General features: G+C 36.0%; 1 protein-coding gene across 1 annotated transcript in view; it reads left to right on the top strand.

Annotated features, from left to right (window-relative positions):
- Positions 1-20,126, top strand: part of TRAPPC11 (trafficking protein particle complex 11) — a 48,122-nt gene that overhangs the window by 4,753 nt on the left and 23,243 nt on the right. Inside the window, exons 3-19 of the mRNA XM_035004274.1 lie at positions 43-212; positions 1,063-1,133; positions 2,155-2,269; positions 5,570-5,669; positions 6,031-6,104; positions 7,647-7,743; positions 9,352-9,485; positions 10,137-10,284; positions 12,180-12,273; positions 13,262-13,341; positions 13,452-13,530; positions 13,613-13,667; positions 14,013-14,158; positions 14,608-14,669; positions 14,773-14,905; positions 15,510-15,640; positions 18,946-19,101. Of these exons, the coding sequence (XP_034860165.1) occupies positions 43-212; positions 1,063-1,133; positions 2,155-2,269; positions 5,570-5,669; positions 6,031-6,104; positions 7,647-7,743; positions 9,352-9,485; positions 10,137-10,284; positions 12,180-12,273; positions 13,262-13,341; positions 13,452-13,530; positions 13,613-13,667; positions 14,013-14,158; positions 14,608-14,669; positions 14,773-14,905; positions 15,510-15,640; positions 18,946-19,101 (1,845 nt within the window). The remainder of the gene's footprint in view (positions 1-42; positions 213-1,062; positions 1,134-2,154; positions 2,270-5,569; positions 5,670-6,030; positions 6,105-7,646; positions 7,744-9,351; positions 9,486-10,136; positions 10,285-12,179; positions 12,274-13,261; positions 13,342-13,451; positions 13,531-13,612; positions 13,668-14,012; positions 14,159-14,607; positions 14,670-14,772; positions 14,906-15,509; positions 15,641-18,945; positions 19,102-20,126) is intronic.

Genomic DNA, 20,126 nt, shown 5'->3' with positions numbered 1-20,126 from the left:
TGTTACCAAATCAGTGTCTTCTGCTTTTGCCAATGTTCGCAGAGAACTTCCTATGAATGGTACATTCCTAAGGGGATCTTGAAGACCGGCTGGATGAATAAACATCTAAATCTGGTGCCGGCCCTGGTGGTTGTGTTCTATGAACTGGACTGGGATGAGCCCCAGTGGAAAGAAAAGCAGTCCGAGTGCGCTACCAGAGTGGAAATCGTCAGGTACAGTCTTCTCCGTGTATCGGACGGACCACGGGAGGTTGTACAATTTCCCAACATTTATTCAAGGCAGCCAAGTGCTGTTGAGACTGCAGCGCTCATTCGGGGATCGCTGACCTCCAGTGACACTTGTCTGGTTCCTGACAGGTAGCTTAACGTGAATGCTTAACTTCACCAATGCTAAGGTGTGTGAAGAAATGTAGAAGACACATTAGCCTGAATTTCCAAATGGTTTTTTTCCTTGCCTTTATAAATTGGGGGAGAAGTATAGTAATTTGCTATTTAGTCTCATAAGACACTTGTTTTATCACCATTCCGGTTGCAAAATAATTCTTTTGGATGACCAGTATGTAATGTATCACCATCAAGAAATAAGTTGCCTTATAACTTCTACATGAAATTACATATTTAAAGCAGATTTTTGTCAGGATTAGAAGCTTGATATGAGAGTATACTTTTAAAACTGAAATCACTGTAGCATACAAGTTTCTTTGGATGCAGGAAGATTTCCTCTAATCTTGGGGGTTTTTAGTTGAAATTTTTCTTTCTTCAGTTGAATCATCAAGCTTGTACTTTATGTAAATTCTTTTTTTTTCTTTTAAAGATTTTATTCATCTGTTAGCACGAGCGGAGGTGGGGGGGGACAGAGGGAGAGGGAGAAGCTGACTCCCCACAGAGCAGGGAGCCCAACGTGGGGCTCAATCACAAGACCCCGATATCATGACCTGAGCTAAAGGCAGGTGCTTAACTCACTTGGCCACCCAGGTGCCCCTATGTAGAGTCTTGAATACATTTTTTAAAAGTCAAAACAATTTAGGTATATTTAATTAATTTTATTATTTTTCCATTGCAGGCAAAGTTTGCAAGGGAGAAACACAAAAGTTGCAGTGGTTCTGATTCAGAAGAAAACTCCTTTGCCACCAGGTATCACAAGGTTAATTGATAATGAATTAATTGCTTTATACTTCTCATTCTTATTATCAGGAGGTATAGTTTTTGATGTTAAAATCTTTTATGCATTCAATTATAGGAAAGATGGTGTGTTCACTTTAAAAAGTACTGATAATGCATGATTAAGTGCCTATCGTAAAAAATAAAATGCTAAAATTAAAATATTAATAAAAATTAATATTAAAATACTCTTCCCTCCCAGTTCCACTTACCTCACTATATAGGCATACATAAATTGACAAAACATTTCATCACTTGATTTTTTTTTTTTTTTTTAATTCATGAGAGACAGAGAGAGAGGCAGAGGGAGAAGCAGGCTCCCAAGGAGCAGGGAGCCCGATGCGGGGCTCGATCCCAGGACCCTGGGATTATGACCTGAGCCAAAGGCAGACGCTTAACCATCTGAGCCACCCAGGCGCCCCTCATCACTTGATTTTTTAAAAAAGAATGTTATTTACTTATCTGAAGTCAGTTTGAAATGCTTTCTGTGATTTTTTTTTCTTAATTTGCTATAGGACAAAGAGAAGTGCAATAGGATTTCTAGTTTCTTATAAGAAAATGTCTTAGCTTCAAATGCTTATTTCTCCTACATTCTAAGACTTTGAGAGGCCAAAATGTTTTTTTTTGTTTCTCTTTAGAAACTAGTGGGATCCGAGTTTTAGAAACCACTGGATTATTGCTTCTGTTTTTAGTTACAGTTTTGAAACAGTTATGTGGCATATCTATTGGCATTACTTGGCCTGTCTATCTTGGCTCAGTAGAAAATTCCACAGGGTTTTCCTAACAGATATGTACTGTGGGACTTCTGAGAACTGACCCCTTCCCCCCCCCCCCCCAGACCCCTCAAGGATCCCAGGAGGCCTTCTGCTGACATGGTGAAAGGGGGTTTGGTTTTTCTTCCTAATTATATTGTTTAGATTTGGGGAACCATTCATTTAGAAAAATACATAAATCGTTTTATTTCTCTCTTCACCTTTATGGGATTTGTCAACAGGAGAAGATGTTACTGCATCAGAAAGAGCCGCAGCTTTATGTAATGCCTGTGAACTCTCAGGAAAATCTTTGTTTGTACTGCCCCATACTGACCACCTGGTGGGTTATATTATAAGGTAAATAAAGATCTTAAACATTTTTTTTCTTTAGATTATTCAGAGGCACTAGAAAATTGGTTGCTTAGACTCATTTAATTAAAAAAAATACATGTTCATGGGAAAAAATTCAAAGGGTATAGAGACTAGGAGGTGAAAACACAAGGCCCCCTTTTCAGCTCCTTAACCTTCTCCAGTCCCTTATTGGAACCACTATCAATAATTTCTTAAGTTTCTGTCCAAATATTTCTTTTAATGTAAAAATGGATGTAATCATACAACACATGCTGAACTGCCACATAGCATTACCTCATTGACACCAAATATATATCTAAGTCAACTTCCATTTTTAAAAAAAATATTTACCTGTTTTTCCATTGTATTTTTCAGTAAGCACCATATGTCCTTTCATGACCTGTTTGTCCTTTCATATGATAGTGTCTTCATTTCTGGCCTTCATTGCTTCATTTTCGTTAGGGTGATGTATTATTTAAGTAATTTTTAAGAAGGGTCTGAGGCCGATCGTATCTTAAGTATCTTTATAAAGCCCTTATATATGAAAGGCATCTGACTTGGGACACAACCATATCTCACAAAATATGTGACCACAGTCCCTTGTTTTCTAGCATTTAGTGTTGCAGAGAAGAAGTTTATTTTTTTAAAGATTTTATTCATTTATTCATTCATCCGAGAGAAAGAGAGAGTGAGAGCAGAGGGAGAGGGACAAGCAGACTCCATGCTGACTGTGGAGCCGGCCTTTGACCACCTCTTGAGGCCCTTGATTTTGCGCTGCATCATTTCCCCGTTCATGGTGTGGCTTCCTGTCAGTGTGCTTTCCTTCCAGCTCCCCTTTCTGGGCTCTCTGGCTCAACTTTTAAGGCTGAGTTCACATGCAGCCTTCTTTTTAGCCATTGTCCTCCATCCAGTCCCTGAATCCAGTGGTTCTTAACTGTGGTGACTTGGGCCTCCAGGGAGCACTGGGTAATGCCGGAGACATTTATCATGGCCGCCGCGGAGACTTCCTTCCCAATACTGGCATCTTTTGGGGAGAGTTCAGGGATGCTGCTCTCTATCCTTCCAGGCACAGGAAAGCCCCACACAACAAAGAAACACCCGTGGGGTTGACGTTGAGAAACCCTGCCTGAAGGTCCTCTTCAGCTAAGGGAAGCAGGAATTGTGGCTTCTGCCCTTCCTGGGAATAATGCCACATTTAAATAAGGAGTACAGTGTCAAAATGGCTGATGTAAAAAGCAAGTGCTCTGGACCTAGGACCTCCAAACTCTGGATGTGAGCACCAGGGGTGAGACAGTCCACAGGAGATGAGGGAAGACAGTATTAGACCGTTTCTTCCTATTTGCGTTTTAAGAGAGAGGGTAAAGCTGAATATCAGTAAATCTTCACATTCAGTGTCTGACCTCGGGGGGAATTAGCAGAGTTGCTGGTGGCACCCTCACTCATTCGTGTGCTTTCAGAACATTTTGATGTATTTAGTTTACAGGCTACAAGACGTCAGTGATTTAGTTAATTTTTTTTTAAGTATCAAAGCAATAGAATGTGTATAAAACTTCTGTGTGTTGTGTTGAGTGATTGTGAGAATCTTTTGTGCTTTAGAGGTTCACTGATCATTTTGAGTCAAAATACTTTTAAAAGAATTGTCAAATTTGTGATGAGTTAAGGATTTTTCTTTTTTAAAAATCTGTGTTCCAAATCCCCAGACCTTTCTTCTTAGGGCAATAGACTATCAGTGTCGTGCTAACCAGCAGATTTTTTTTTTTTTAGTATCATATTTTGCCTTTCAGAACAAAGGTCACCCATTTATAAAACTTTATAGTTCAGCTTAGGTTAATATATTCTTTCAAACAGTGTATGGTTCAAAGTTAGCACCTAATTTTAATTATTTTCATGTTTTAACATTTTAGAAACTGTAGTTTTAAAAATAGAAAATCTTGGGGCACCTGGGTGGCTCAGTCGGTTGAGTGTCTATCTTCGGCTCAGGTGTCCTGGGATCGAGCCCTGTGCCGGGCTCCCTGCTCAGCAGGAGTCTGTTTCTCCCACTCCTTCTCCCTCTGCCCCTGCTCCTGTGTTCTCTCTCTGTCTGTCTCTCACTCTCTCAAATAAATAAATAAAATCTTAAAAAAAATAAAAATAGAAAATCTTACCTTAGGAAGTATATCAAATATTTAAAGTTTTTGGCTTATCCATTTTTTTTTAAGATTTTATTTATTTATTTCACAGAGAGAGACACAGTCAGAGAGGGAACACAAGCAGGGGGAGCGGGAGAGGGAGAAGCAGGCCTCCCGCCGAGCAGGGAGCCCAATGCGGGGCTCGATCCCAGGACTCTGGGACGACCATGACCTGAGCCGAAGGCAGACGCTTAACGACTGAGCCGCCCAGGCGCCCCTCCATTTTTTTTCTTAGCATTTCCTTAGATATGTCTAAACTCTTTGAATATAGTTTCAAAATTCTGTTTTATTCTGAGGAGGAAAAACCTTGAAGTCCAGCCTTATCTAACTATGAATTTAGCTTTCTTTCATGCCCCAGGCAGATATTTGTAATGCATATTTATTTTCACAAAAGGAGCTTTGAGTTGTCTGTCTATCTGTGGTCAAATTTTCTTTGTTCCTATGTTATCTCAAAGTTAGGGAGTGAAGCAGGATTTGAATCCTATAAATGCTACTTTCCTCTCACTTGCCAGTATTTTTTTTTTTTAAAGATTTTATTTATTTCCTTGATAGAGAGAGAGCACAAGTGGTGGGGGGGCGGTGGGAGAGGGAGAAGCAGACTCCCTGCTGAGCAGGGAGCCAGACACAGGGCTCGATCCCAGGATCCTGGGATCATGACCTGAGCTGAAGGCAGATGCTTAACCATCTGAGTTACGCAGGCGCCCCTCATTTGCTAGTTTTCATTTTTGGTGCTTTTTCCATTAGCTTTCTTATCCTCTAACCTTAAATATTAATAGCACAAAAAATAGTCAAATTAAGTGAATATTGGAAATCTTTTTCTTTCACACTTCTTATAAAATGAAAGGGGTGGAAGTAATCTTAGAGAACACCTAATGTCTACAAATTACAAAAAAGTTATTTTTATTAGTTATTTCTTAGACTGTAAATAAATCAAAATGGCTTTTGGGGTCTTATCTAGTACATTTTTTATTTAGAAATTTAGTATATTTTGCTTTACTTTTTGTCTTTACCATGAAGTAAGCTAGACATCATCTCTGTCAGGATTTTACTTTCAGGTCTTACAAAGGTGATTCTTGAGAACAGTTTGGTTTAAAATAACTTTAGTGTTTGAATGTTGATTTTTTTTTTTTTTAAACAGATTAGAAAATGCCTTTTATGAACATGCACAGACTTATTACTACACTGAGATCAGAAGAGTGAAATCTCATAAAGAATTTTTGAATAAAACAACACACCAGGTAAATTATTTTTCCTAAAGAAGGAACTAATAGAAGCATTCTAAGAGCAGATTATTATCATTGGTTATTTTCAAAGAGATTATTAAATATCTGTAATGCTTTGATGTTTTTAATTGGCTTCTATGCTTTTGAAGTTTTTTTTTTTTAAGCTTTTTAAAAACTAGTTTGTTTCTCTACTTTTTGCCCTTAAAGTTCTTCTAGATTTTTTAGCTTCCTTAACAATGCTTGTTGGAATAATTCTTGGTCTTTAATTTTGAGTATTTTCCTTCGTATTTTGATGTCTCCTCTTAATGTTATCCTAATTTTTACATTTTAAGAGAATGTGTGTAATAATGATAACTTTTTTCTATTCTTTTTTCAGCTTTTATTTGTTAGACATCAGTTCAAAATAGCTTTCTTCAGTGAATTGAAACAAGATACACAAAATGCTCTGAAGTAAGTTTTTAACAGTTGTCAAACTAAATTTTTCTTACTTTTGTGTTAACAGTAACATATTAAAGGCAACTTCTGAATCTCAACCAAACTTTAATTTTAAAATGCTTATGTTGGTTAGACTCAGGTATATAATATTTAATTTGTTTAGAGATGACTGGAATATAATATTTTTGAGATTTAAAAAAATTTTTCATTTTATCAGAAGTAAATTTCATAGTCATAAAGTTTTCTGGTCTAATTTAATTAAATTTCATGATCTAAAGAAACATATTGAAATTCTTCTCATCCTGTTGACTATTTGTATATTCAGTGAAATTTTTGTGTTGACTGATTTCCACAGTTAAGTGTATATTAAACATTATCTTGTCTAATGGTATGAATTTCTTAATCTGCATAGAGCATTTATTTAATTCAATTATGATTTTATTTTTAATTAAATTTGTTTAAGTTTATAATAGCGCTCAGCCTCATTTTTACTACGAAGGCTCTGCTTAGAAGCTTTGAAGAGTAGTTGTATGTGTGTTGGCAGTGGTCACGCATTTTATTCCTTTGCTTTTACTTACGAGCACAATTTAATTAAACATTTTTTTCTAGCTTTCACTCAATTTTTTGAAGATTGACAGTGGCAGTAAAAGATAGAGATAAAAAAACAGCGGTCTATCCTAAAACTGAAGAGAGGCTAAGCGTACAGGGCAGAAAAATAAGAAAAAAAAATAAAAGTAAATCTGTTGTTCAGAGGAATATTGCAGAAACGTCTTCCTCTTTTGTTATCGTGGAGGTGGTGAACACCAGATTATGTTCTCTCAATCTCAGTGACTCCATGTGATTATAACTGGCTTTAACATAGTTCGTTCCTTACCCATGGTATTAGTTAAAAACCTTCACTTCTAGTTCTGCTCAAAAATAATTCTGGAAAGAAAAATTTTACCTGAGGAAGTTGGGAGCAAGGAGTTATCTTTGGAGGAGACTGAGATTTCCTCATTGCCTTCCCTCCTCAGGGTAGGCCTCCTTCTAGCAGGCTCTCCTTTCCCATCCCACTCCCCCGTCTCCAGCCCATGCCAGAGATCAGCAGTGTCCTCTGGACTTGCAGGGGTACTGGGCCTTAAAAGCCGTTGACCTGTGCTCGGTCTTGATAGCACCTTCTTCGCTAATACAATTTCTGTTTGTTGGAGAAGCTCATAATGGTGCTTTTAAAAAAGCTTTTTTTTTTTTTAGACAGAATGCTAACTTTTTAACGTAATTCTGGACAATTGTCCACTTCCATTTTCAACTTATTTTCTGTCTGTTATCGGCAGATGTTAGCCACAGAACAACGTACGTGTGATGGTTCTGTTCTCAGTGAAACGTCATTGATTCCTCCCACATATTAATTAATCAGTAGATCATTTCTCAGGAAATCAGAGATCGAAGTGTGTAAGTTACTCCTGAGCTGTTGAGTGCTGAGAAATGTTGACTAAATATTGTCTCTTATTTCTAATAATTTGTTCTGGGGAATCTTTTCTTAAAATTAATAATTAACCATGTTCCACATGTTTATATTAGGAATTATAGGACCGCCTATAATCTTGTACATGAATTGCGAGCCCATGAAACTAATATTCTGGAAATAAAGACTATGGCAGGATTTATAAACTACAAGGTAATGGTTCTACTTCAAATAAAGGAAACTCGTCTTTAAATATTAGATTATCTTTTTGAAATTGAAAACCAAAGTTAGTTACTTGCTCTGAAAAATATTTGATTAATTATGTTCTCCTCTTTTATATCCCTTATTTCAAATAGCACCCTGGTTCTTAACAGCCTAATTGTAATGCTTCGTTTTGAGTTCATGGGTCTCAGAGTTCTCTTAGAGCAGTTTTACTTTTGTAAAACTCCTTTAGGAGGGTCTTCTGTTTTTAAGTGGGAGCAGGAGAGAGTGAGAAGAAAGCTGCTTGTGTTACTGAATTTTATAAGATGCAACAAATCGGAACTATGCAGGCCTTCATTGGTTTAATGGCACCATGATGCAAAATGTGTAGCTGATCACCTGAGAGGAAACTTTCATACCTGTTAGTTAAGCATTTGAAGATTGTACATGGTAGAAATAGATGCCCCCAGAAGGCAGGTGGGGCTTTTTGTTTTGCTTTTAATCTTTCCACACTCATCTTTAAAGATGGCTGGCACTGGGATGGTGGCCTGAGGGCACATAGACACTGGAATTCACTGTGTAAACGTAAATAGGTACAACGTCTGTAGAGAATATTTTTGTGATGACCGTACACATTTAGAGTGGGTGTTCCCTTTGATCTGGCAATTCCATTTCAGGAAATTTATCTGATATATGTGCCAAGACTTGCAAATCACATACGTACGGATATTTATTGCATCTTGTAATAGGAGAGGATTGGAAACAACCCAGCAATAAGTGACTGGTTAATATAAAGTATAACCCCAGACAATGGAATATTCTACAACCATTAAGAATGAGACAGCTCTACTTATTGATATGGAATATTAGGTGAAAAAGTAAGGTACAAAACAGCATATTTAGTGTGATGCTCTTTGTTTAAAAAGTATAGTTGATCTATAAATGCACATACGCTTGTCCGTGCATAGACTGTATCATGGAACATGCTGGGAGCTGGTTGCCTCTGGAACAGGAAATTGGATGGCTGAGGGACAGGGATGGATGAGAGACTTAACTTTTCATGTATTCCTTGTACCTAAAATATAAAACTGATGATAGCATATGGATATAAATTTAGGCTTCGTTTCTTCTGTTTGTCCTTTTACTTACGTAGATATAGATGATTACTGTTTTGAGATAGCATTCCAGATAAAAAGTTTTCAAGAATGATATGGAGGCCACTATGCTGTAATGGTGGTACAGAAAATCTTTAGCTTTCTGCCGATTCTAAAACAACGTTAATCTGTCCTGGAGGAAGTAGTATTTTATTTTCGTCCATCCTTACGTTCTTCATTGGGTATAATTTTTTGTATTCTCTTCTGTACTTTGAATAAGCTTTTCTAAGGTATACAGTAGACTCAGTACAGATATGGATAAATTTATTTCCTTTATCCAGGGGATATAACCGCTGATTTTAGCATAGCCATTATAGTAGAGAAAATCCATCCTATTACCAAGAATTTAAGAGGGGAAATGTCATAGTCTTTTTAAAGTTAGTCTCACATTTTACATATTTTTAAATGAATATGCCTTTTGACTCTCTTTTCTTCTTTATTTTGGGGTTGATTTTACATTTTGCAGATCTGTAGGCTGTGTTTTCAGCACAACACCCCCTTGGATGCAATTGCTCAGTTCCGAAAACACATTGACTTGTGTAAGAAAAAAATCGGAAGTGCAGAGTTGTCTTTTGAGCATGCTGCATGGATGTCTAAACAGTATGTTTTAAATTATACTTCTAGAATTTTTTTTCTTAAGTACTTGGGGTTTGGAGGAATGGAATTAGCGTGGACTTTGGTTCTCAATTGAGCTTTTTGTCAGTAAGTAGGCTTTTAGAGATCTAGCTAGCATAGGGTGTGTTTCCAGCAATGCTAAATATTGATTCATAGAGTTCCTTAATGGAAATCACTTAATTCCTGGTACCATCTCTTTTATTCAGCGTGTATTTATGGAGTTTCCTCCATGTGCCTAGGTACTGAGAATATAGCCAGGAATAAAACAAAATCCCTGCTGGCATGGTACTTGCTATTCAAGACTGATGTTTAAAAATTCTAAAATGAAATTGTTTCCAGAAGCATGGATGTATTTGAGGAGTGGGAACTGTGTTGACATACCCTTTGATGGTGTATTTGTAACGCTTTGTCAGTACAGAAGAGTCGACTTCAATGCAGAAGTTACCTGTAACCCGTGATTAGTGTGTGTAGTATTTACCAAGAAACCCAACAATTTACAGTTCATCAGTAGCATTATTTTAACACAGTCTGCTGAGGTTATGTTTCCAGGATGAATAATTATTAGAAGTAAGCTGCTTTTTCTTTCCTTTTTCTTTTTCATCCTTTTTTTATTTCTTGATTTTTTTTTTCTTTAAGATTCCAGGCCTTTGGAGATTTATTTGATGAAGCTATTAAGTTAGGGTTGACAGCTATTCAGACTCAGAATCCTGGTTTCTATTACCAGCAGGCAGCATACTATGCCCAGGAGCGGAAGCAGCTTGCAAAAACCCTCTGTAGCCATGAAGTAAGTTACCGACTCCAGTATTATCTAGTGCTTAGGAAATGTATTAATCTTCTCTCAAAAGAAGATCAGACTAATTAATGTTCATAGTTTTTTTCCAAGCCTTTGAATAGAATCAGTTTTTATCTTCTGTATTTTCAGGAGTTACGGTTATTTTCAGTTTTAGCCTGAGTACTGCATTTCCACCTGTGGATTAAGCAGAAGTTTTTCTGTGAAGAACTGACTTATGATTGGCAATAAGACAAGGGCAAATTACTTTAAAATAAAAGTCACAGTTTAGTCTGAGCCATGCTGTTACTCCTGTTGATCACTGCCATAGGAGTTTGAGGGACTTTGGAGGAATATGCTTTCTTTTGACCCACCAGAGAGGATAACTTCGGACTTCTTTTTCTTCCTGGGGTTTTCCTCTGTGGAAAATTCTTAAGGATCTGTTCGAGGCATAATGTTAATTGCAGTTTCTTAACTTGACATTTCATTTTGCCTTCCTCGTGGGTGATTATAGTTAGATACCAGTTTCCCCATAAGCACCTTTAAAATTTAAAGAACGTGGTATGTATACGTATAAATACATTTACATTTGTACAGTTCTATCAGTTTATTTTCCTTTAAAATCTGCAGTTTTCTTCTCTGAAGACAGGTGAACATTATCAACAGTGCTACTTGAAAAACGATTCCAAAAACAGTTTGCATGTTAGTACTTAAAAGGTTGGATTTTTTTCCCTTAAATCATGATATAACTACACTGTTTTCTACCATGTTACTTGTGTATGATTTATAACTTCATTGCATGTTTTGTATCTAAAAATTAAGCATATTAAAATTTGAGCACAGTATTTTAAAAGGTGATTAAAACTATGTTTTATAAGAATATAAGGAAATGGGATTAACAAATATCCTTAGTTGGAGTGTAAAATAATATTTCTGTCAAATAATAATTTGAGAAGCCTCAAAATCATGCATATCTTTGGACCCAGAATTCTGTTTTCAGGAAGTCTCAGGCAGATAAGAGATCCTAAGGGAGAAGTACTAAGATTTACTTATAAAGTTCTTAGGGCAGACTTATTAATCGTAAAGTAAAAAATAAATAACACGATGAACAACATAGGGAATTTGTTAAAATGTGGGACAGCAGGCAGCCATGACAAGTAATGTTTCAGAAGAATATTTAACGATGTGAAATTTACAGAATATATTTAAATGAAAAAAGCAGGTTGAAAAATTATTCTGATTGGCAACAAATATTTCCATCGAAAATCTGGAAGCCTAATGTATACACTGTTAATAGTGGTAATAGATTTATAGGTGATTTAAATTTTTATCCTTTTCCTTTTGGATGTTTTCTGTATTTCTCAACAATGTACTTGCATTATATTTTGGTTTCAGAGGGAAAAATGATGAGAAAGAAAAATAAAGCAGTGTAAATTTATAAATTCTGGTGCCAAAAATATCCCTCCCTAACGAATACCAGGACTTAATACACAAGTGATAAAGAAGGAAAATAGTGTCTTCTTTTTAAAACTCCTTATCACATTATTTTCATTTGCACAAAAAGCACTTACACATTTGGAATAAACATCAAACATAATTGTCAACATTTTTACTGGTTTATTATAGCAAAGATGAAAAGAAAATTAAGGCGTTCGTTACTATGAAATCATTTGTCAGAATCAGGGTGATTTATTCAGTTTAATTTTTGTGAAACTGCCTAGGTATTAAATGGAACTTTTTTTCATGTTTGTGAAAATTTAATGTACGTTAAAATATTCACAACTTTGATATCTGGACATATGTTTAGCATGTGTATTTATGAAAATATTTTTATTCTGTCAAAGTTTGAAGATGAGTTGGTTTGTAATAGGTTCATAAACTCTTATTTAGGGCTATGTTTTATTTTACAGGCTTCTGTAACATACCCCAATCCTGATCCATTAGAAACACAAACAGGCGTTCTTGACTTTTATGGACAAAGATCATGGCGACAAGGAATACTAAGTAAATAATTTTTCCCTCCTCCCTTTTCTCTCAACCTCAGAAGGCACAGATTGCTATCACAGTTTTTCCATTGGCTACATAGGCTGTAACAAATTATGTTGAGGTAAAAATGTGTGTTTTTTAAACATCTTTTTATTTTTTAATTAATTAATTAATTTTAATTTTTTTTTTTTTTTAAGATTTTATTTATTTGACAGAGAGAGAGACAGCCAGAAAGGGAACACAAGCAGGGGGAGTGGGAGAAGGAGAAGCAGGCTTCCCGCGGAGCAGGGAGCCTGATGTGAGGCTCGATCCCAGGGCCCCGGGATCATGACCTGAGCCGAAGGCAGACACTTAACGACTGAACCACCCAGGCACCACTAAACATCTTTTTAAAGATTCCGCAGTTCTTTAGTTTTTAGGATGTTTTGTTTGTATCACTACATCTTAGAATAACTGGTAATTAAACATGAGTGTGATTAAAACATTTGGACATCTCTTGTCTTAAATGACACAATTAACCAACCACTTTGGTCTATTTAAATATTTTAATTCCGGTTAACTTTGACAATTTATTATGTTAGATCTTTTAAAACAGTATTAACTTGTATCACCTTAGAAATTTCTCTACATCTTTTTTGGGTTTGATAAACACTTAATTTCAGCAATTTCTGTGACAATCAAACCTTAATTGTTAAGAAATTATTTACTTTAATTTCCAGAAAGTATATTCTATATTGAGAATGATGTTGGTATTATTCTTCAGGTGGTTGATGCCACTAGGCAAGAGAATGCTGAGTTCAATAATGTTCTCTTCAGAACAGAGATCACAGAGAAGTTGCCATGCCAATAAAGCAGCTCTTAGAATCTTTAAAATTCTAGAATGTTTAAGAATCTGAAATACATTATATTTAAGTAAAGGATTCAAGGAGTGCACACATCCAATGTTCATGTGAAGGATTTATGTTAAATGAGCTATCTAAAATGGGTTGCGTCTTATCTTACACAGGTTTTGATCTTTCTGATCCTGAAAAAGAGAAGGTGGGAATTCTTGCCATTCAGCTGAAGGAGAGAAGTGTTGTTCACTCTGTAAGTTTGTTGTTGTTTTTTTCCCCCAACAGAAACTATTTTTTGCAGTATTCAAGGAATACCTGAGATTATTTTTATTGGAATGTTTCACACTTTCTCTCATCTAACAGGAAATAATAATAACTCTTCTGAGCAATGCTGTTGCACAATTTAAGAAGTATAAATGTCCAAGAATGAAAAGTCATCTAAGTATGTATTTATAATATGCCACAGTTTCATGCAACTTTGAATAATTTAGAATTATGTACATAAGATCTTTTTCCCTTTACAGTGGTTCAAATGGGAGAGGAGTATTATTATGCAAAGGATTATACCAAAGCTTTGAAGTGAGTCCTGTTCCCCATTTATTTTTATAAGTAATCTGATTATCTTACAGCAAAATGAGAATAGAAATGTGTTTTGAAGGATTTATTATTTCCATACTTATTTCTGTTTCTATGAAACTCCATTTCTGCGGTATTTTTTTCAAGTACTCTCTGCTGGTACAGTCGTTCTCAAAGTCTTAGGAAACCACGTTTAGCTAAACGTGAAATTACCTGTTAAACTATTTCAGTAAGTGTTTCTGACGTGTATATAAAATGAGTCAAGCATGTTATCTCCTCCAAGAAGTCTTCAGGGCCTTTCTTGTGAAGCTGTTTGAGCGTGTCTGATGACATCTTGCCTTCTGTCAGGTTGCTGGATTACGTGATGTGTGATTATCGGAGTGAAGGATGGTGGACCCTGCTCACGTCCATATTGACTACAGCTCTGAAGTGCTCTTACCTCATGGCCCAATTAAAAGATTACATTACTTACTCCCTAGAACTCCTTGGAAGAGGTAACTTGGTGTTCTTTCAGTAAAATTCCGAATCTTTAAAATTATGTAGCATCTTTAAGCTTCTTAAAACTGAAAGAATAATTCTCGAGTCTTTGACCGTAATTTCACCCTGTGTAGATTGGTTTGCCAAGTGAAGGGACTCATACTTTCATGGAACTTACTATAGTCGAGGTGTCGTGATAGTTGAGAAGAACAAAATTCTTCTTCCTTCCTTTTTTTTTTTTTTTTTAAATATGTCATGAAATGATTTTTCCCATCAAGTTCAAATGCAAGTATCTAGAGCATTGGGGCTCACGTAGGAAGCTGTGTTGTTGTACGTTGTCTGGAATTGTGCTTAGCCGTCTTAGAAGAGGTATTTATTCTGTAGTATTTTAATACCTTCCGTGGGGGTAGTCACTTTACTGGCCCGTCTTACAGTGACAGTTTTTTTCCTACTTCCTTCATGTTAGCTTCAACTCTGAAAGATGACCAGAAATCTCGGATCGAAAAGAACCTCATAAACGTTCTGATGGTAAGTCGGAGTTCTTTCTATAAAATGCACCCTGGGGATATCTAGACCTGCATCTATGTATTTTTATTACTAGCTGAAGGAACTGTACTCTGTGTTGGTGCAGAATGAGAGTCCTGATCCGGAACCCGACTGTGATGTCTTAGCCGTGAAAACAGCTCAGAAGCTGTGGTCGGACCGAGTCTCCCTGGCCGGCAGCAATGTCTTCACGATAGGGGTGCAGGACTTCGTGCCATTCGGTGGGTAGCCAGCGCCTGTAGTGTTATTTCAGAGAAATCATCCTTTTTGCTACGAAATGAACAGACATGGAACTATAAATACAAAAGTCAAAGAAAGAATGTTCAAAATATGTCATCCTGCAGATGAAATTGTGATTTTTTTTCTTTCTCCCCATTGACTTAGAAAGATTTTCAAAATTTTAAATCCTTAGCTTATGTATTAAAATTTACTTTGTTCGTTTGTAGTTTAAGTGTGATTTGAAATACATTTGAAAAGACTGTCTTTTAAAAAGCTTATTCTGTAATGCCTAGACAGGTATTTTGAAATAAGTTAAAAATAACAAAATGATTTTTTTCCCTTTAAACTCCTATGTTAGTTACGTTTCAGGAGCAACTGTGTTTTTAGAATTAAAGGTGGTTTTGAAGTTATACTTCTTGAAATTTGTTTTGTTTTTTTTTTTGAAAATGAGCTACATTTATGTGTGTTGAAATGCTTTAAGGGCAAAATGCAGTAAGACTATCCAGGGTAGATGTTTCCTTCCTGAAGAGTGAGTGTGGATCAGAGAATCATGGGTGTGTGTCTTGAGGGTCCTGTAGTGTGTGACTCTCTTTGTTTTATTTCTAGTACAATGCAAAGCCAAGTTTCACGCCCCGAGTTTTCATGTTGATGTTCCTGTGCGGTTTGATATCTATCTGAAGGCTGACTGTCCACATCCCATTCGGTTTTCCAAGCTCTGTGTCAGCTTTAATAATCAGGTAACAGTACCTCTTACTGTGTTTTTACCATGTGTGTATCTTACTGTAGCTTGCATTAAATTAGATGAAATGAACTTAGTGAATTCTAGGTCTTAATGGTTGCATAGTAACAAATGGACTTCGGTAAAGTCTATTTGAAAATAAGTGGATCAGCTTCTGTACTAGCCATTCAAGTTTTACACTTTTCCCTCTCTGTTTTGTTTTTATTCCATTCTATGAAATGTAGGAACTTTTATTTTTTGTAATATATGACTTGAATTTCAAATGAGGTCTATCAAATATAATCTAATTTTCAGAATCATTTGTTTTACATTCTAACACTGGTATTAGTTTTTTTATGATAAAACTGTTAAATATTTGATGTTAAAGAAATTGAAGTGGAATAGATGGATATAAAATGAAAAGTGTGTGCCCTCCGATTTCATTACCTGGAAGTCATCACTATTAACTTCCTGAGCAGTTGCGACGTTTTCTGTGTATGCACATAGAAGCAGCTTTTTCTTTCTGCGGAACTGGAATTATATACATCTGTACATTTCTTTCATGTATTAGAGTGTTGTCAAGTACTTGATTACATTCCAGATATTTCAGTTACAAGCTTATTTCAGAGATAATTATCTTCTGGTCACCCAGAAAGTATATTGAGCCGTTAACCAGCAAGCATTTAACCAGCAAGTATTTTTAGCATCGTGGTGAACCTCAAAGCATTTAGCATATGTCAGAAATGGAAGCATTCTGGGGGCAGGGACCAGGACTGACCCACAAATTGCCCTAGTAGGTAGTGAGGACTAAGTTATATGATAGCTAGAAATACAGTTAGAGTAGGCATGCCAAAGAAAAGGGAGGAGGTTTCCAGGATAAAGAGGAAATGAAGATACTGTAAAGCGATGAAAAAGGAGGAACATGTTTGGCAAGAGGAAATGCCCAACGGAAGCAGAAATGTACATTCTGGGTTTGTGGGTGGCGGGGACCCAGCCTCCCAAGAGCAGAGAGGCTGCGAGCCGGGCCAGGCGGACACAAGGCTGCGTGGCTTGAAGGAGCTTGAAGAGTTCAGCAGGGATCGGCTCGTAGGAGAAGTATTTGAAGATTTATTTATCCATTCATTTATGCATGTTCTATTTATTGGATGGTGGTAAAGAAAGAGCTTTACTTATCTTAATGGTTTTTTTGGTTTTTTTTTTTTGACTCTTCACAACTGAGAAATAACCCTGGAATAGGATCGGTTGATGGACCAGGGTCACCTGAAGATCAGTGTGTTTTATTCAACTTTGAACCATTACCCAATGATTCCTTCTGATTAGTTTGAAAGTTTTAAAGCAAGAGCATGATATTTAGAATTTAAGAAACTTTACTCCAGTGATGAAATAGAGTGAAAGAAACACTCTTATGGAAACCAACCAGAGCGTCTTTATGTGAACCCAAGTACTAAAGTGTGACGATCTGCATCAGGATGGTAGGGGTGGCAATGGGAAGAAAGGGCTACGAGAGGCATTTACCAATAGAGAAGTCGGGATTGCTGAGTGTTGGCTGTAGAAGATAGAGAAGGGGGATAGGATGAATAAAGGACCGCCCCCCCTCCCCCCACCAATAACTACTTGTTTATTCTATAGTGTACCTACAACATGATGATTCGAAACATACATATATTACAAAATGGTGATCACAGTAAGGTTCCTTAATATCCATCACCTCACATACTTACCTTTTTTTTGTGGTGGGAACATGTAGGATCTACTCTCTTAGCAACTTTTGAGTATATAATACAGTTTGATTAATTATAGTTGCATGCTGCACATTAGATCCCCAGAGCTTTTTTGTCTCATGACTGCAAGTTTGTGTCCTTGGCTCGGCATCTCCCATTTTCCCCACCCCTTGGCATCCACCATTTTACTGTTTCTATGGGTTATAGATTCCACATGTAAGTGAGATCACTCAGTAGTATGACAGGGGATTTTGTACGTGATGTTACTTCTTCTTGGATTGGTCGTCCCTCTTCTTGCAATTCCTTCTCATGTTTTATGCCCTTAAAAGCCTCACTTCCTCAGGCACACCTTCCCTGCCTACCTCATCGATTTTCTTAGCCATAACCCACCATAGTACTTATCACAGCTGTGCTTTCACTTTGTATGGTTTTTTGGTAAATTATTTTCTTTATTAAAATATAAGCTCTCCTAAGACAGATAATTTTTTTTTGCTCAACTATGAAATTTTTTTTGGAAATATTTTAAATCTGGAATTAGAGGATAAATAGATTCTTTTTTTACTTTTCTTATATCCTACTATCCCATTTCTTTCTCCCCTCTTTTCTTAACAACTTCTATAATTAAAAACTAATTTAAAATGTTAATATAAAATGTAAAGCAATTAGTTTTTAAAGTTAGATTATATTCTGCATATGTGTTATTTGAAATCCAAGATACAAATCATAAGAAAAAAAGTAGTACTTAGGTTTCAGAAGCATGGAATAGAAATGAAAATTAGAGGGAAAGTATTTAACTTAACTAATGAGAATTTTCTGTGAAGGTAATTCATTTGCTAGGATAAAAGGTGGCTCTTGGAAAGTCCTTGAATGGATGAAAATGGTGATTGCCTAGATGTACACAGGAAGGATGTCTCCCTTTATTCATCTGTAAGGAATGTGCCCTTCTGGGACGGTAGATGTACATCCAGTTTGGGACATGCTAAATTTGAGTGGTCGTGGAATTCTCCTCTAGACAGTTGTGGATATGAACTTTCAGCCAAGGAAATAGGACAGAATTAGTTTTTAATGTGGGAAATATTAGCATAGAGGTGTGGAATATATAGAAATGAACAAACTTTGCAATGAAATAAACATAAAGGGAAAAGAACTGAAAGCCAAGGAATGAAGCCTGTGGAGCCTCTGAATTAAGGGGACAAGAAGAAGAAAAAAAAGCTCTTTGAGGGAAAAACAGGAAGTAGTCAGGAAGGATGATATTTTAGGGTCACAGAAACCAAGTAAAAAGAAAGCCCTTTAAGAAAAGGGGATGATAGACAGTAGCATCCAATGAAACAAAGAGTAAATCTTTGTTTCTCCCCAGGAAAGGGATGTGTAAATGTTTGCAGACATCACCTTGTACACGGTGAACTGTCTTTACCTTGTGGTAGCTCGGAGAGGATGAGCTTCCATTGGGCATAAGCTACTTCTCATTAATCACCCTTCATGAGGCTTTAGTTTTCAAGCAGTTAAACTTACCTCACTCCAAATCATTTGGTGTTCAGTGTCAGCAAAGCATACGACATTTGATGTTTATAAACTGTGACCCTTGCTCTGACCTCTTTTACAGGAGTATAACCAGTTCTGTGTAATCGAAGAAGCAACCAAAGCAAGTGAAGTTTTAGAAAATTTGACTCAGGGAAAGATGTGCTTAGTTCCTGGTAAAACAAGGAAGTTTTTATTTAAATTTGTTGCAAAAACTGAAGACGTGGGAAAGAAAATTGAGGTTAGTTATGAAATTTGTTTAAAACATACTTTAAGTGACAAAAGTATATGTGTATGTCAGAAAAAATTTCAGATAGTACACAAGTTTGTTGAGTAAAAAATTAACATCATCCACTTGGACTTTGCAAGGGCAGTCATTCATGGTTTGGTGGGTTTTCTTTTATTGAGACTAATCTATACATAATATTCTATCGTTGATTTTTTTCACTTACCAGTGGACATTAGGCATCATTTCCTGTTAGTACATAAGACCAACCTCATTTTTGATGGCTACATAATCAGTTAAAGACTTTTAAACAAAATATATCTATTAAGTACTGTAGCAATTATATTTTGTATAATATGACATAATTCAGGCTAGAGAGCTATATCATTTTGATGTTTAAACATTTCTGATTGCATTTTTTTAAAGAAAAAAATGAAAACATACATATTTTAAAGGATTCATTTAATATTCATAATTAAAATCCCTTTTAGAAATACATGGTGAAAATACTATTTTTATTGAGGATAAACTCTGAACCAAACTACATGGGTTTAAATTCCGCCTCTCCAGCTTACTAGCATGTGGCCCTGGCCAGTTACTTGACCTCTTTGTATCTCAGTTTACTCATCTGTAAAGTGGGGATAATAATGGTACCTACCTCTTAGTGTTTCGTGAGGATTAAATCAGTTAGTTGATGTAGATTGCTTGGAATAGTGATTAATACACAGTAAGCTTTCATTAAGTGCTTGTTTTCTATGGCTTGAAAACCATGGTGATATTTGGCTGATCCAAACTTAGGACCATTTCTAAGATAGAAACTTAAGACTGTACTACCAGTATTCCCATAACACTTTCTGTGAACCTGTCCATTTTATTACTAACCAAAATCCAGAATTTTTTGCTTATTCACTAAAAAAAAAATTCTTTATGATTTTGACTAAATCCCTAATTACATATTTTATTTTTGCAAGGTACCTAAGGAAGCTTACCAGATGGAAATCATAATTAATAACACTATTTTGAGTACATTTGTTAATGGA

This window comes from Mirounga leonina, unplaced genomic scaffold, assembly GCF_011800145.1.
Source record: "Mirounga leonina isolate KUSES-001 unplaced genomic scaffold, KU_Mleo_1.0 Mir_128, whole genome shotgun sequence".
NCBI lineage: Eukaryota > Metazoa > Chordata > Mammalia > Carnivora > Phocidae > Mirounga > Mirounga leonina.
The sequence above is the reverse complement of the archived record's forward strand: the minus strand, read 5'-3'. Positions and strand labels throughout refer to the sequence as shown.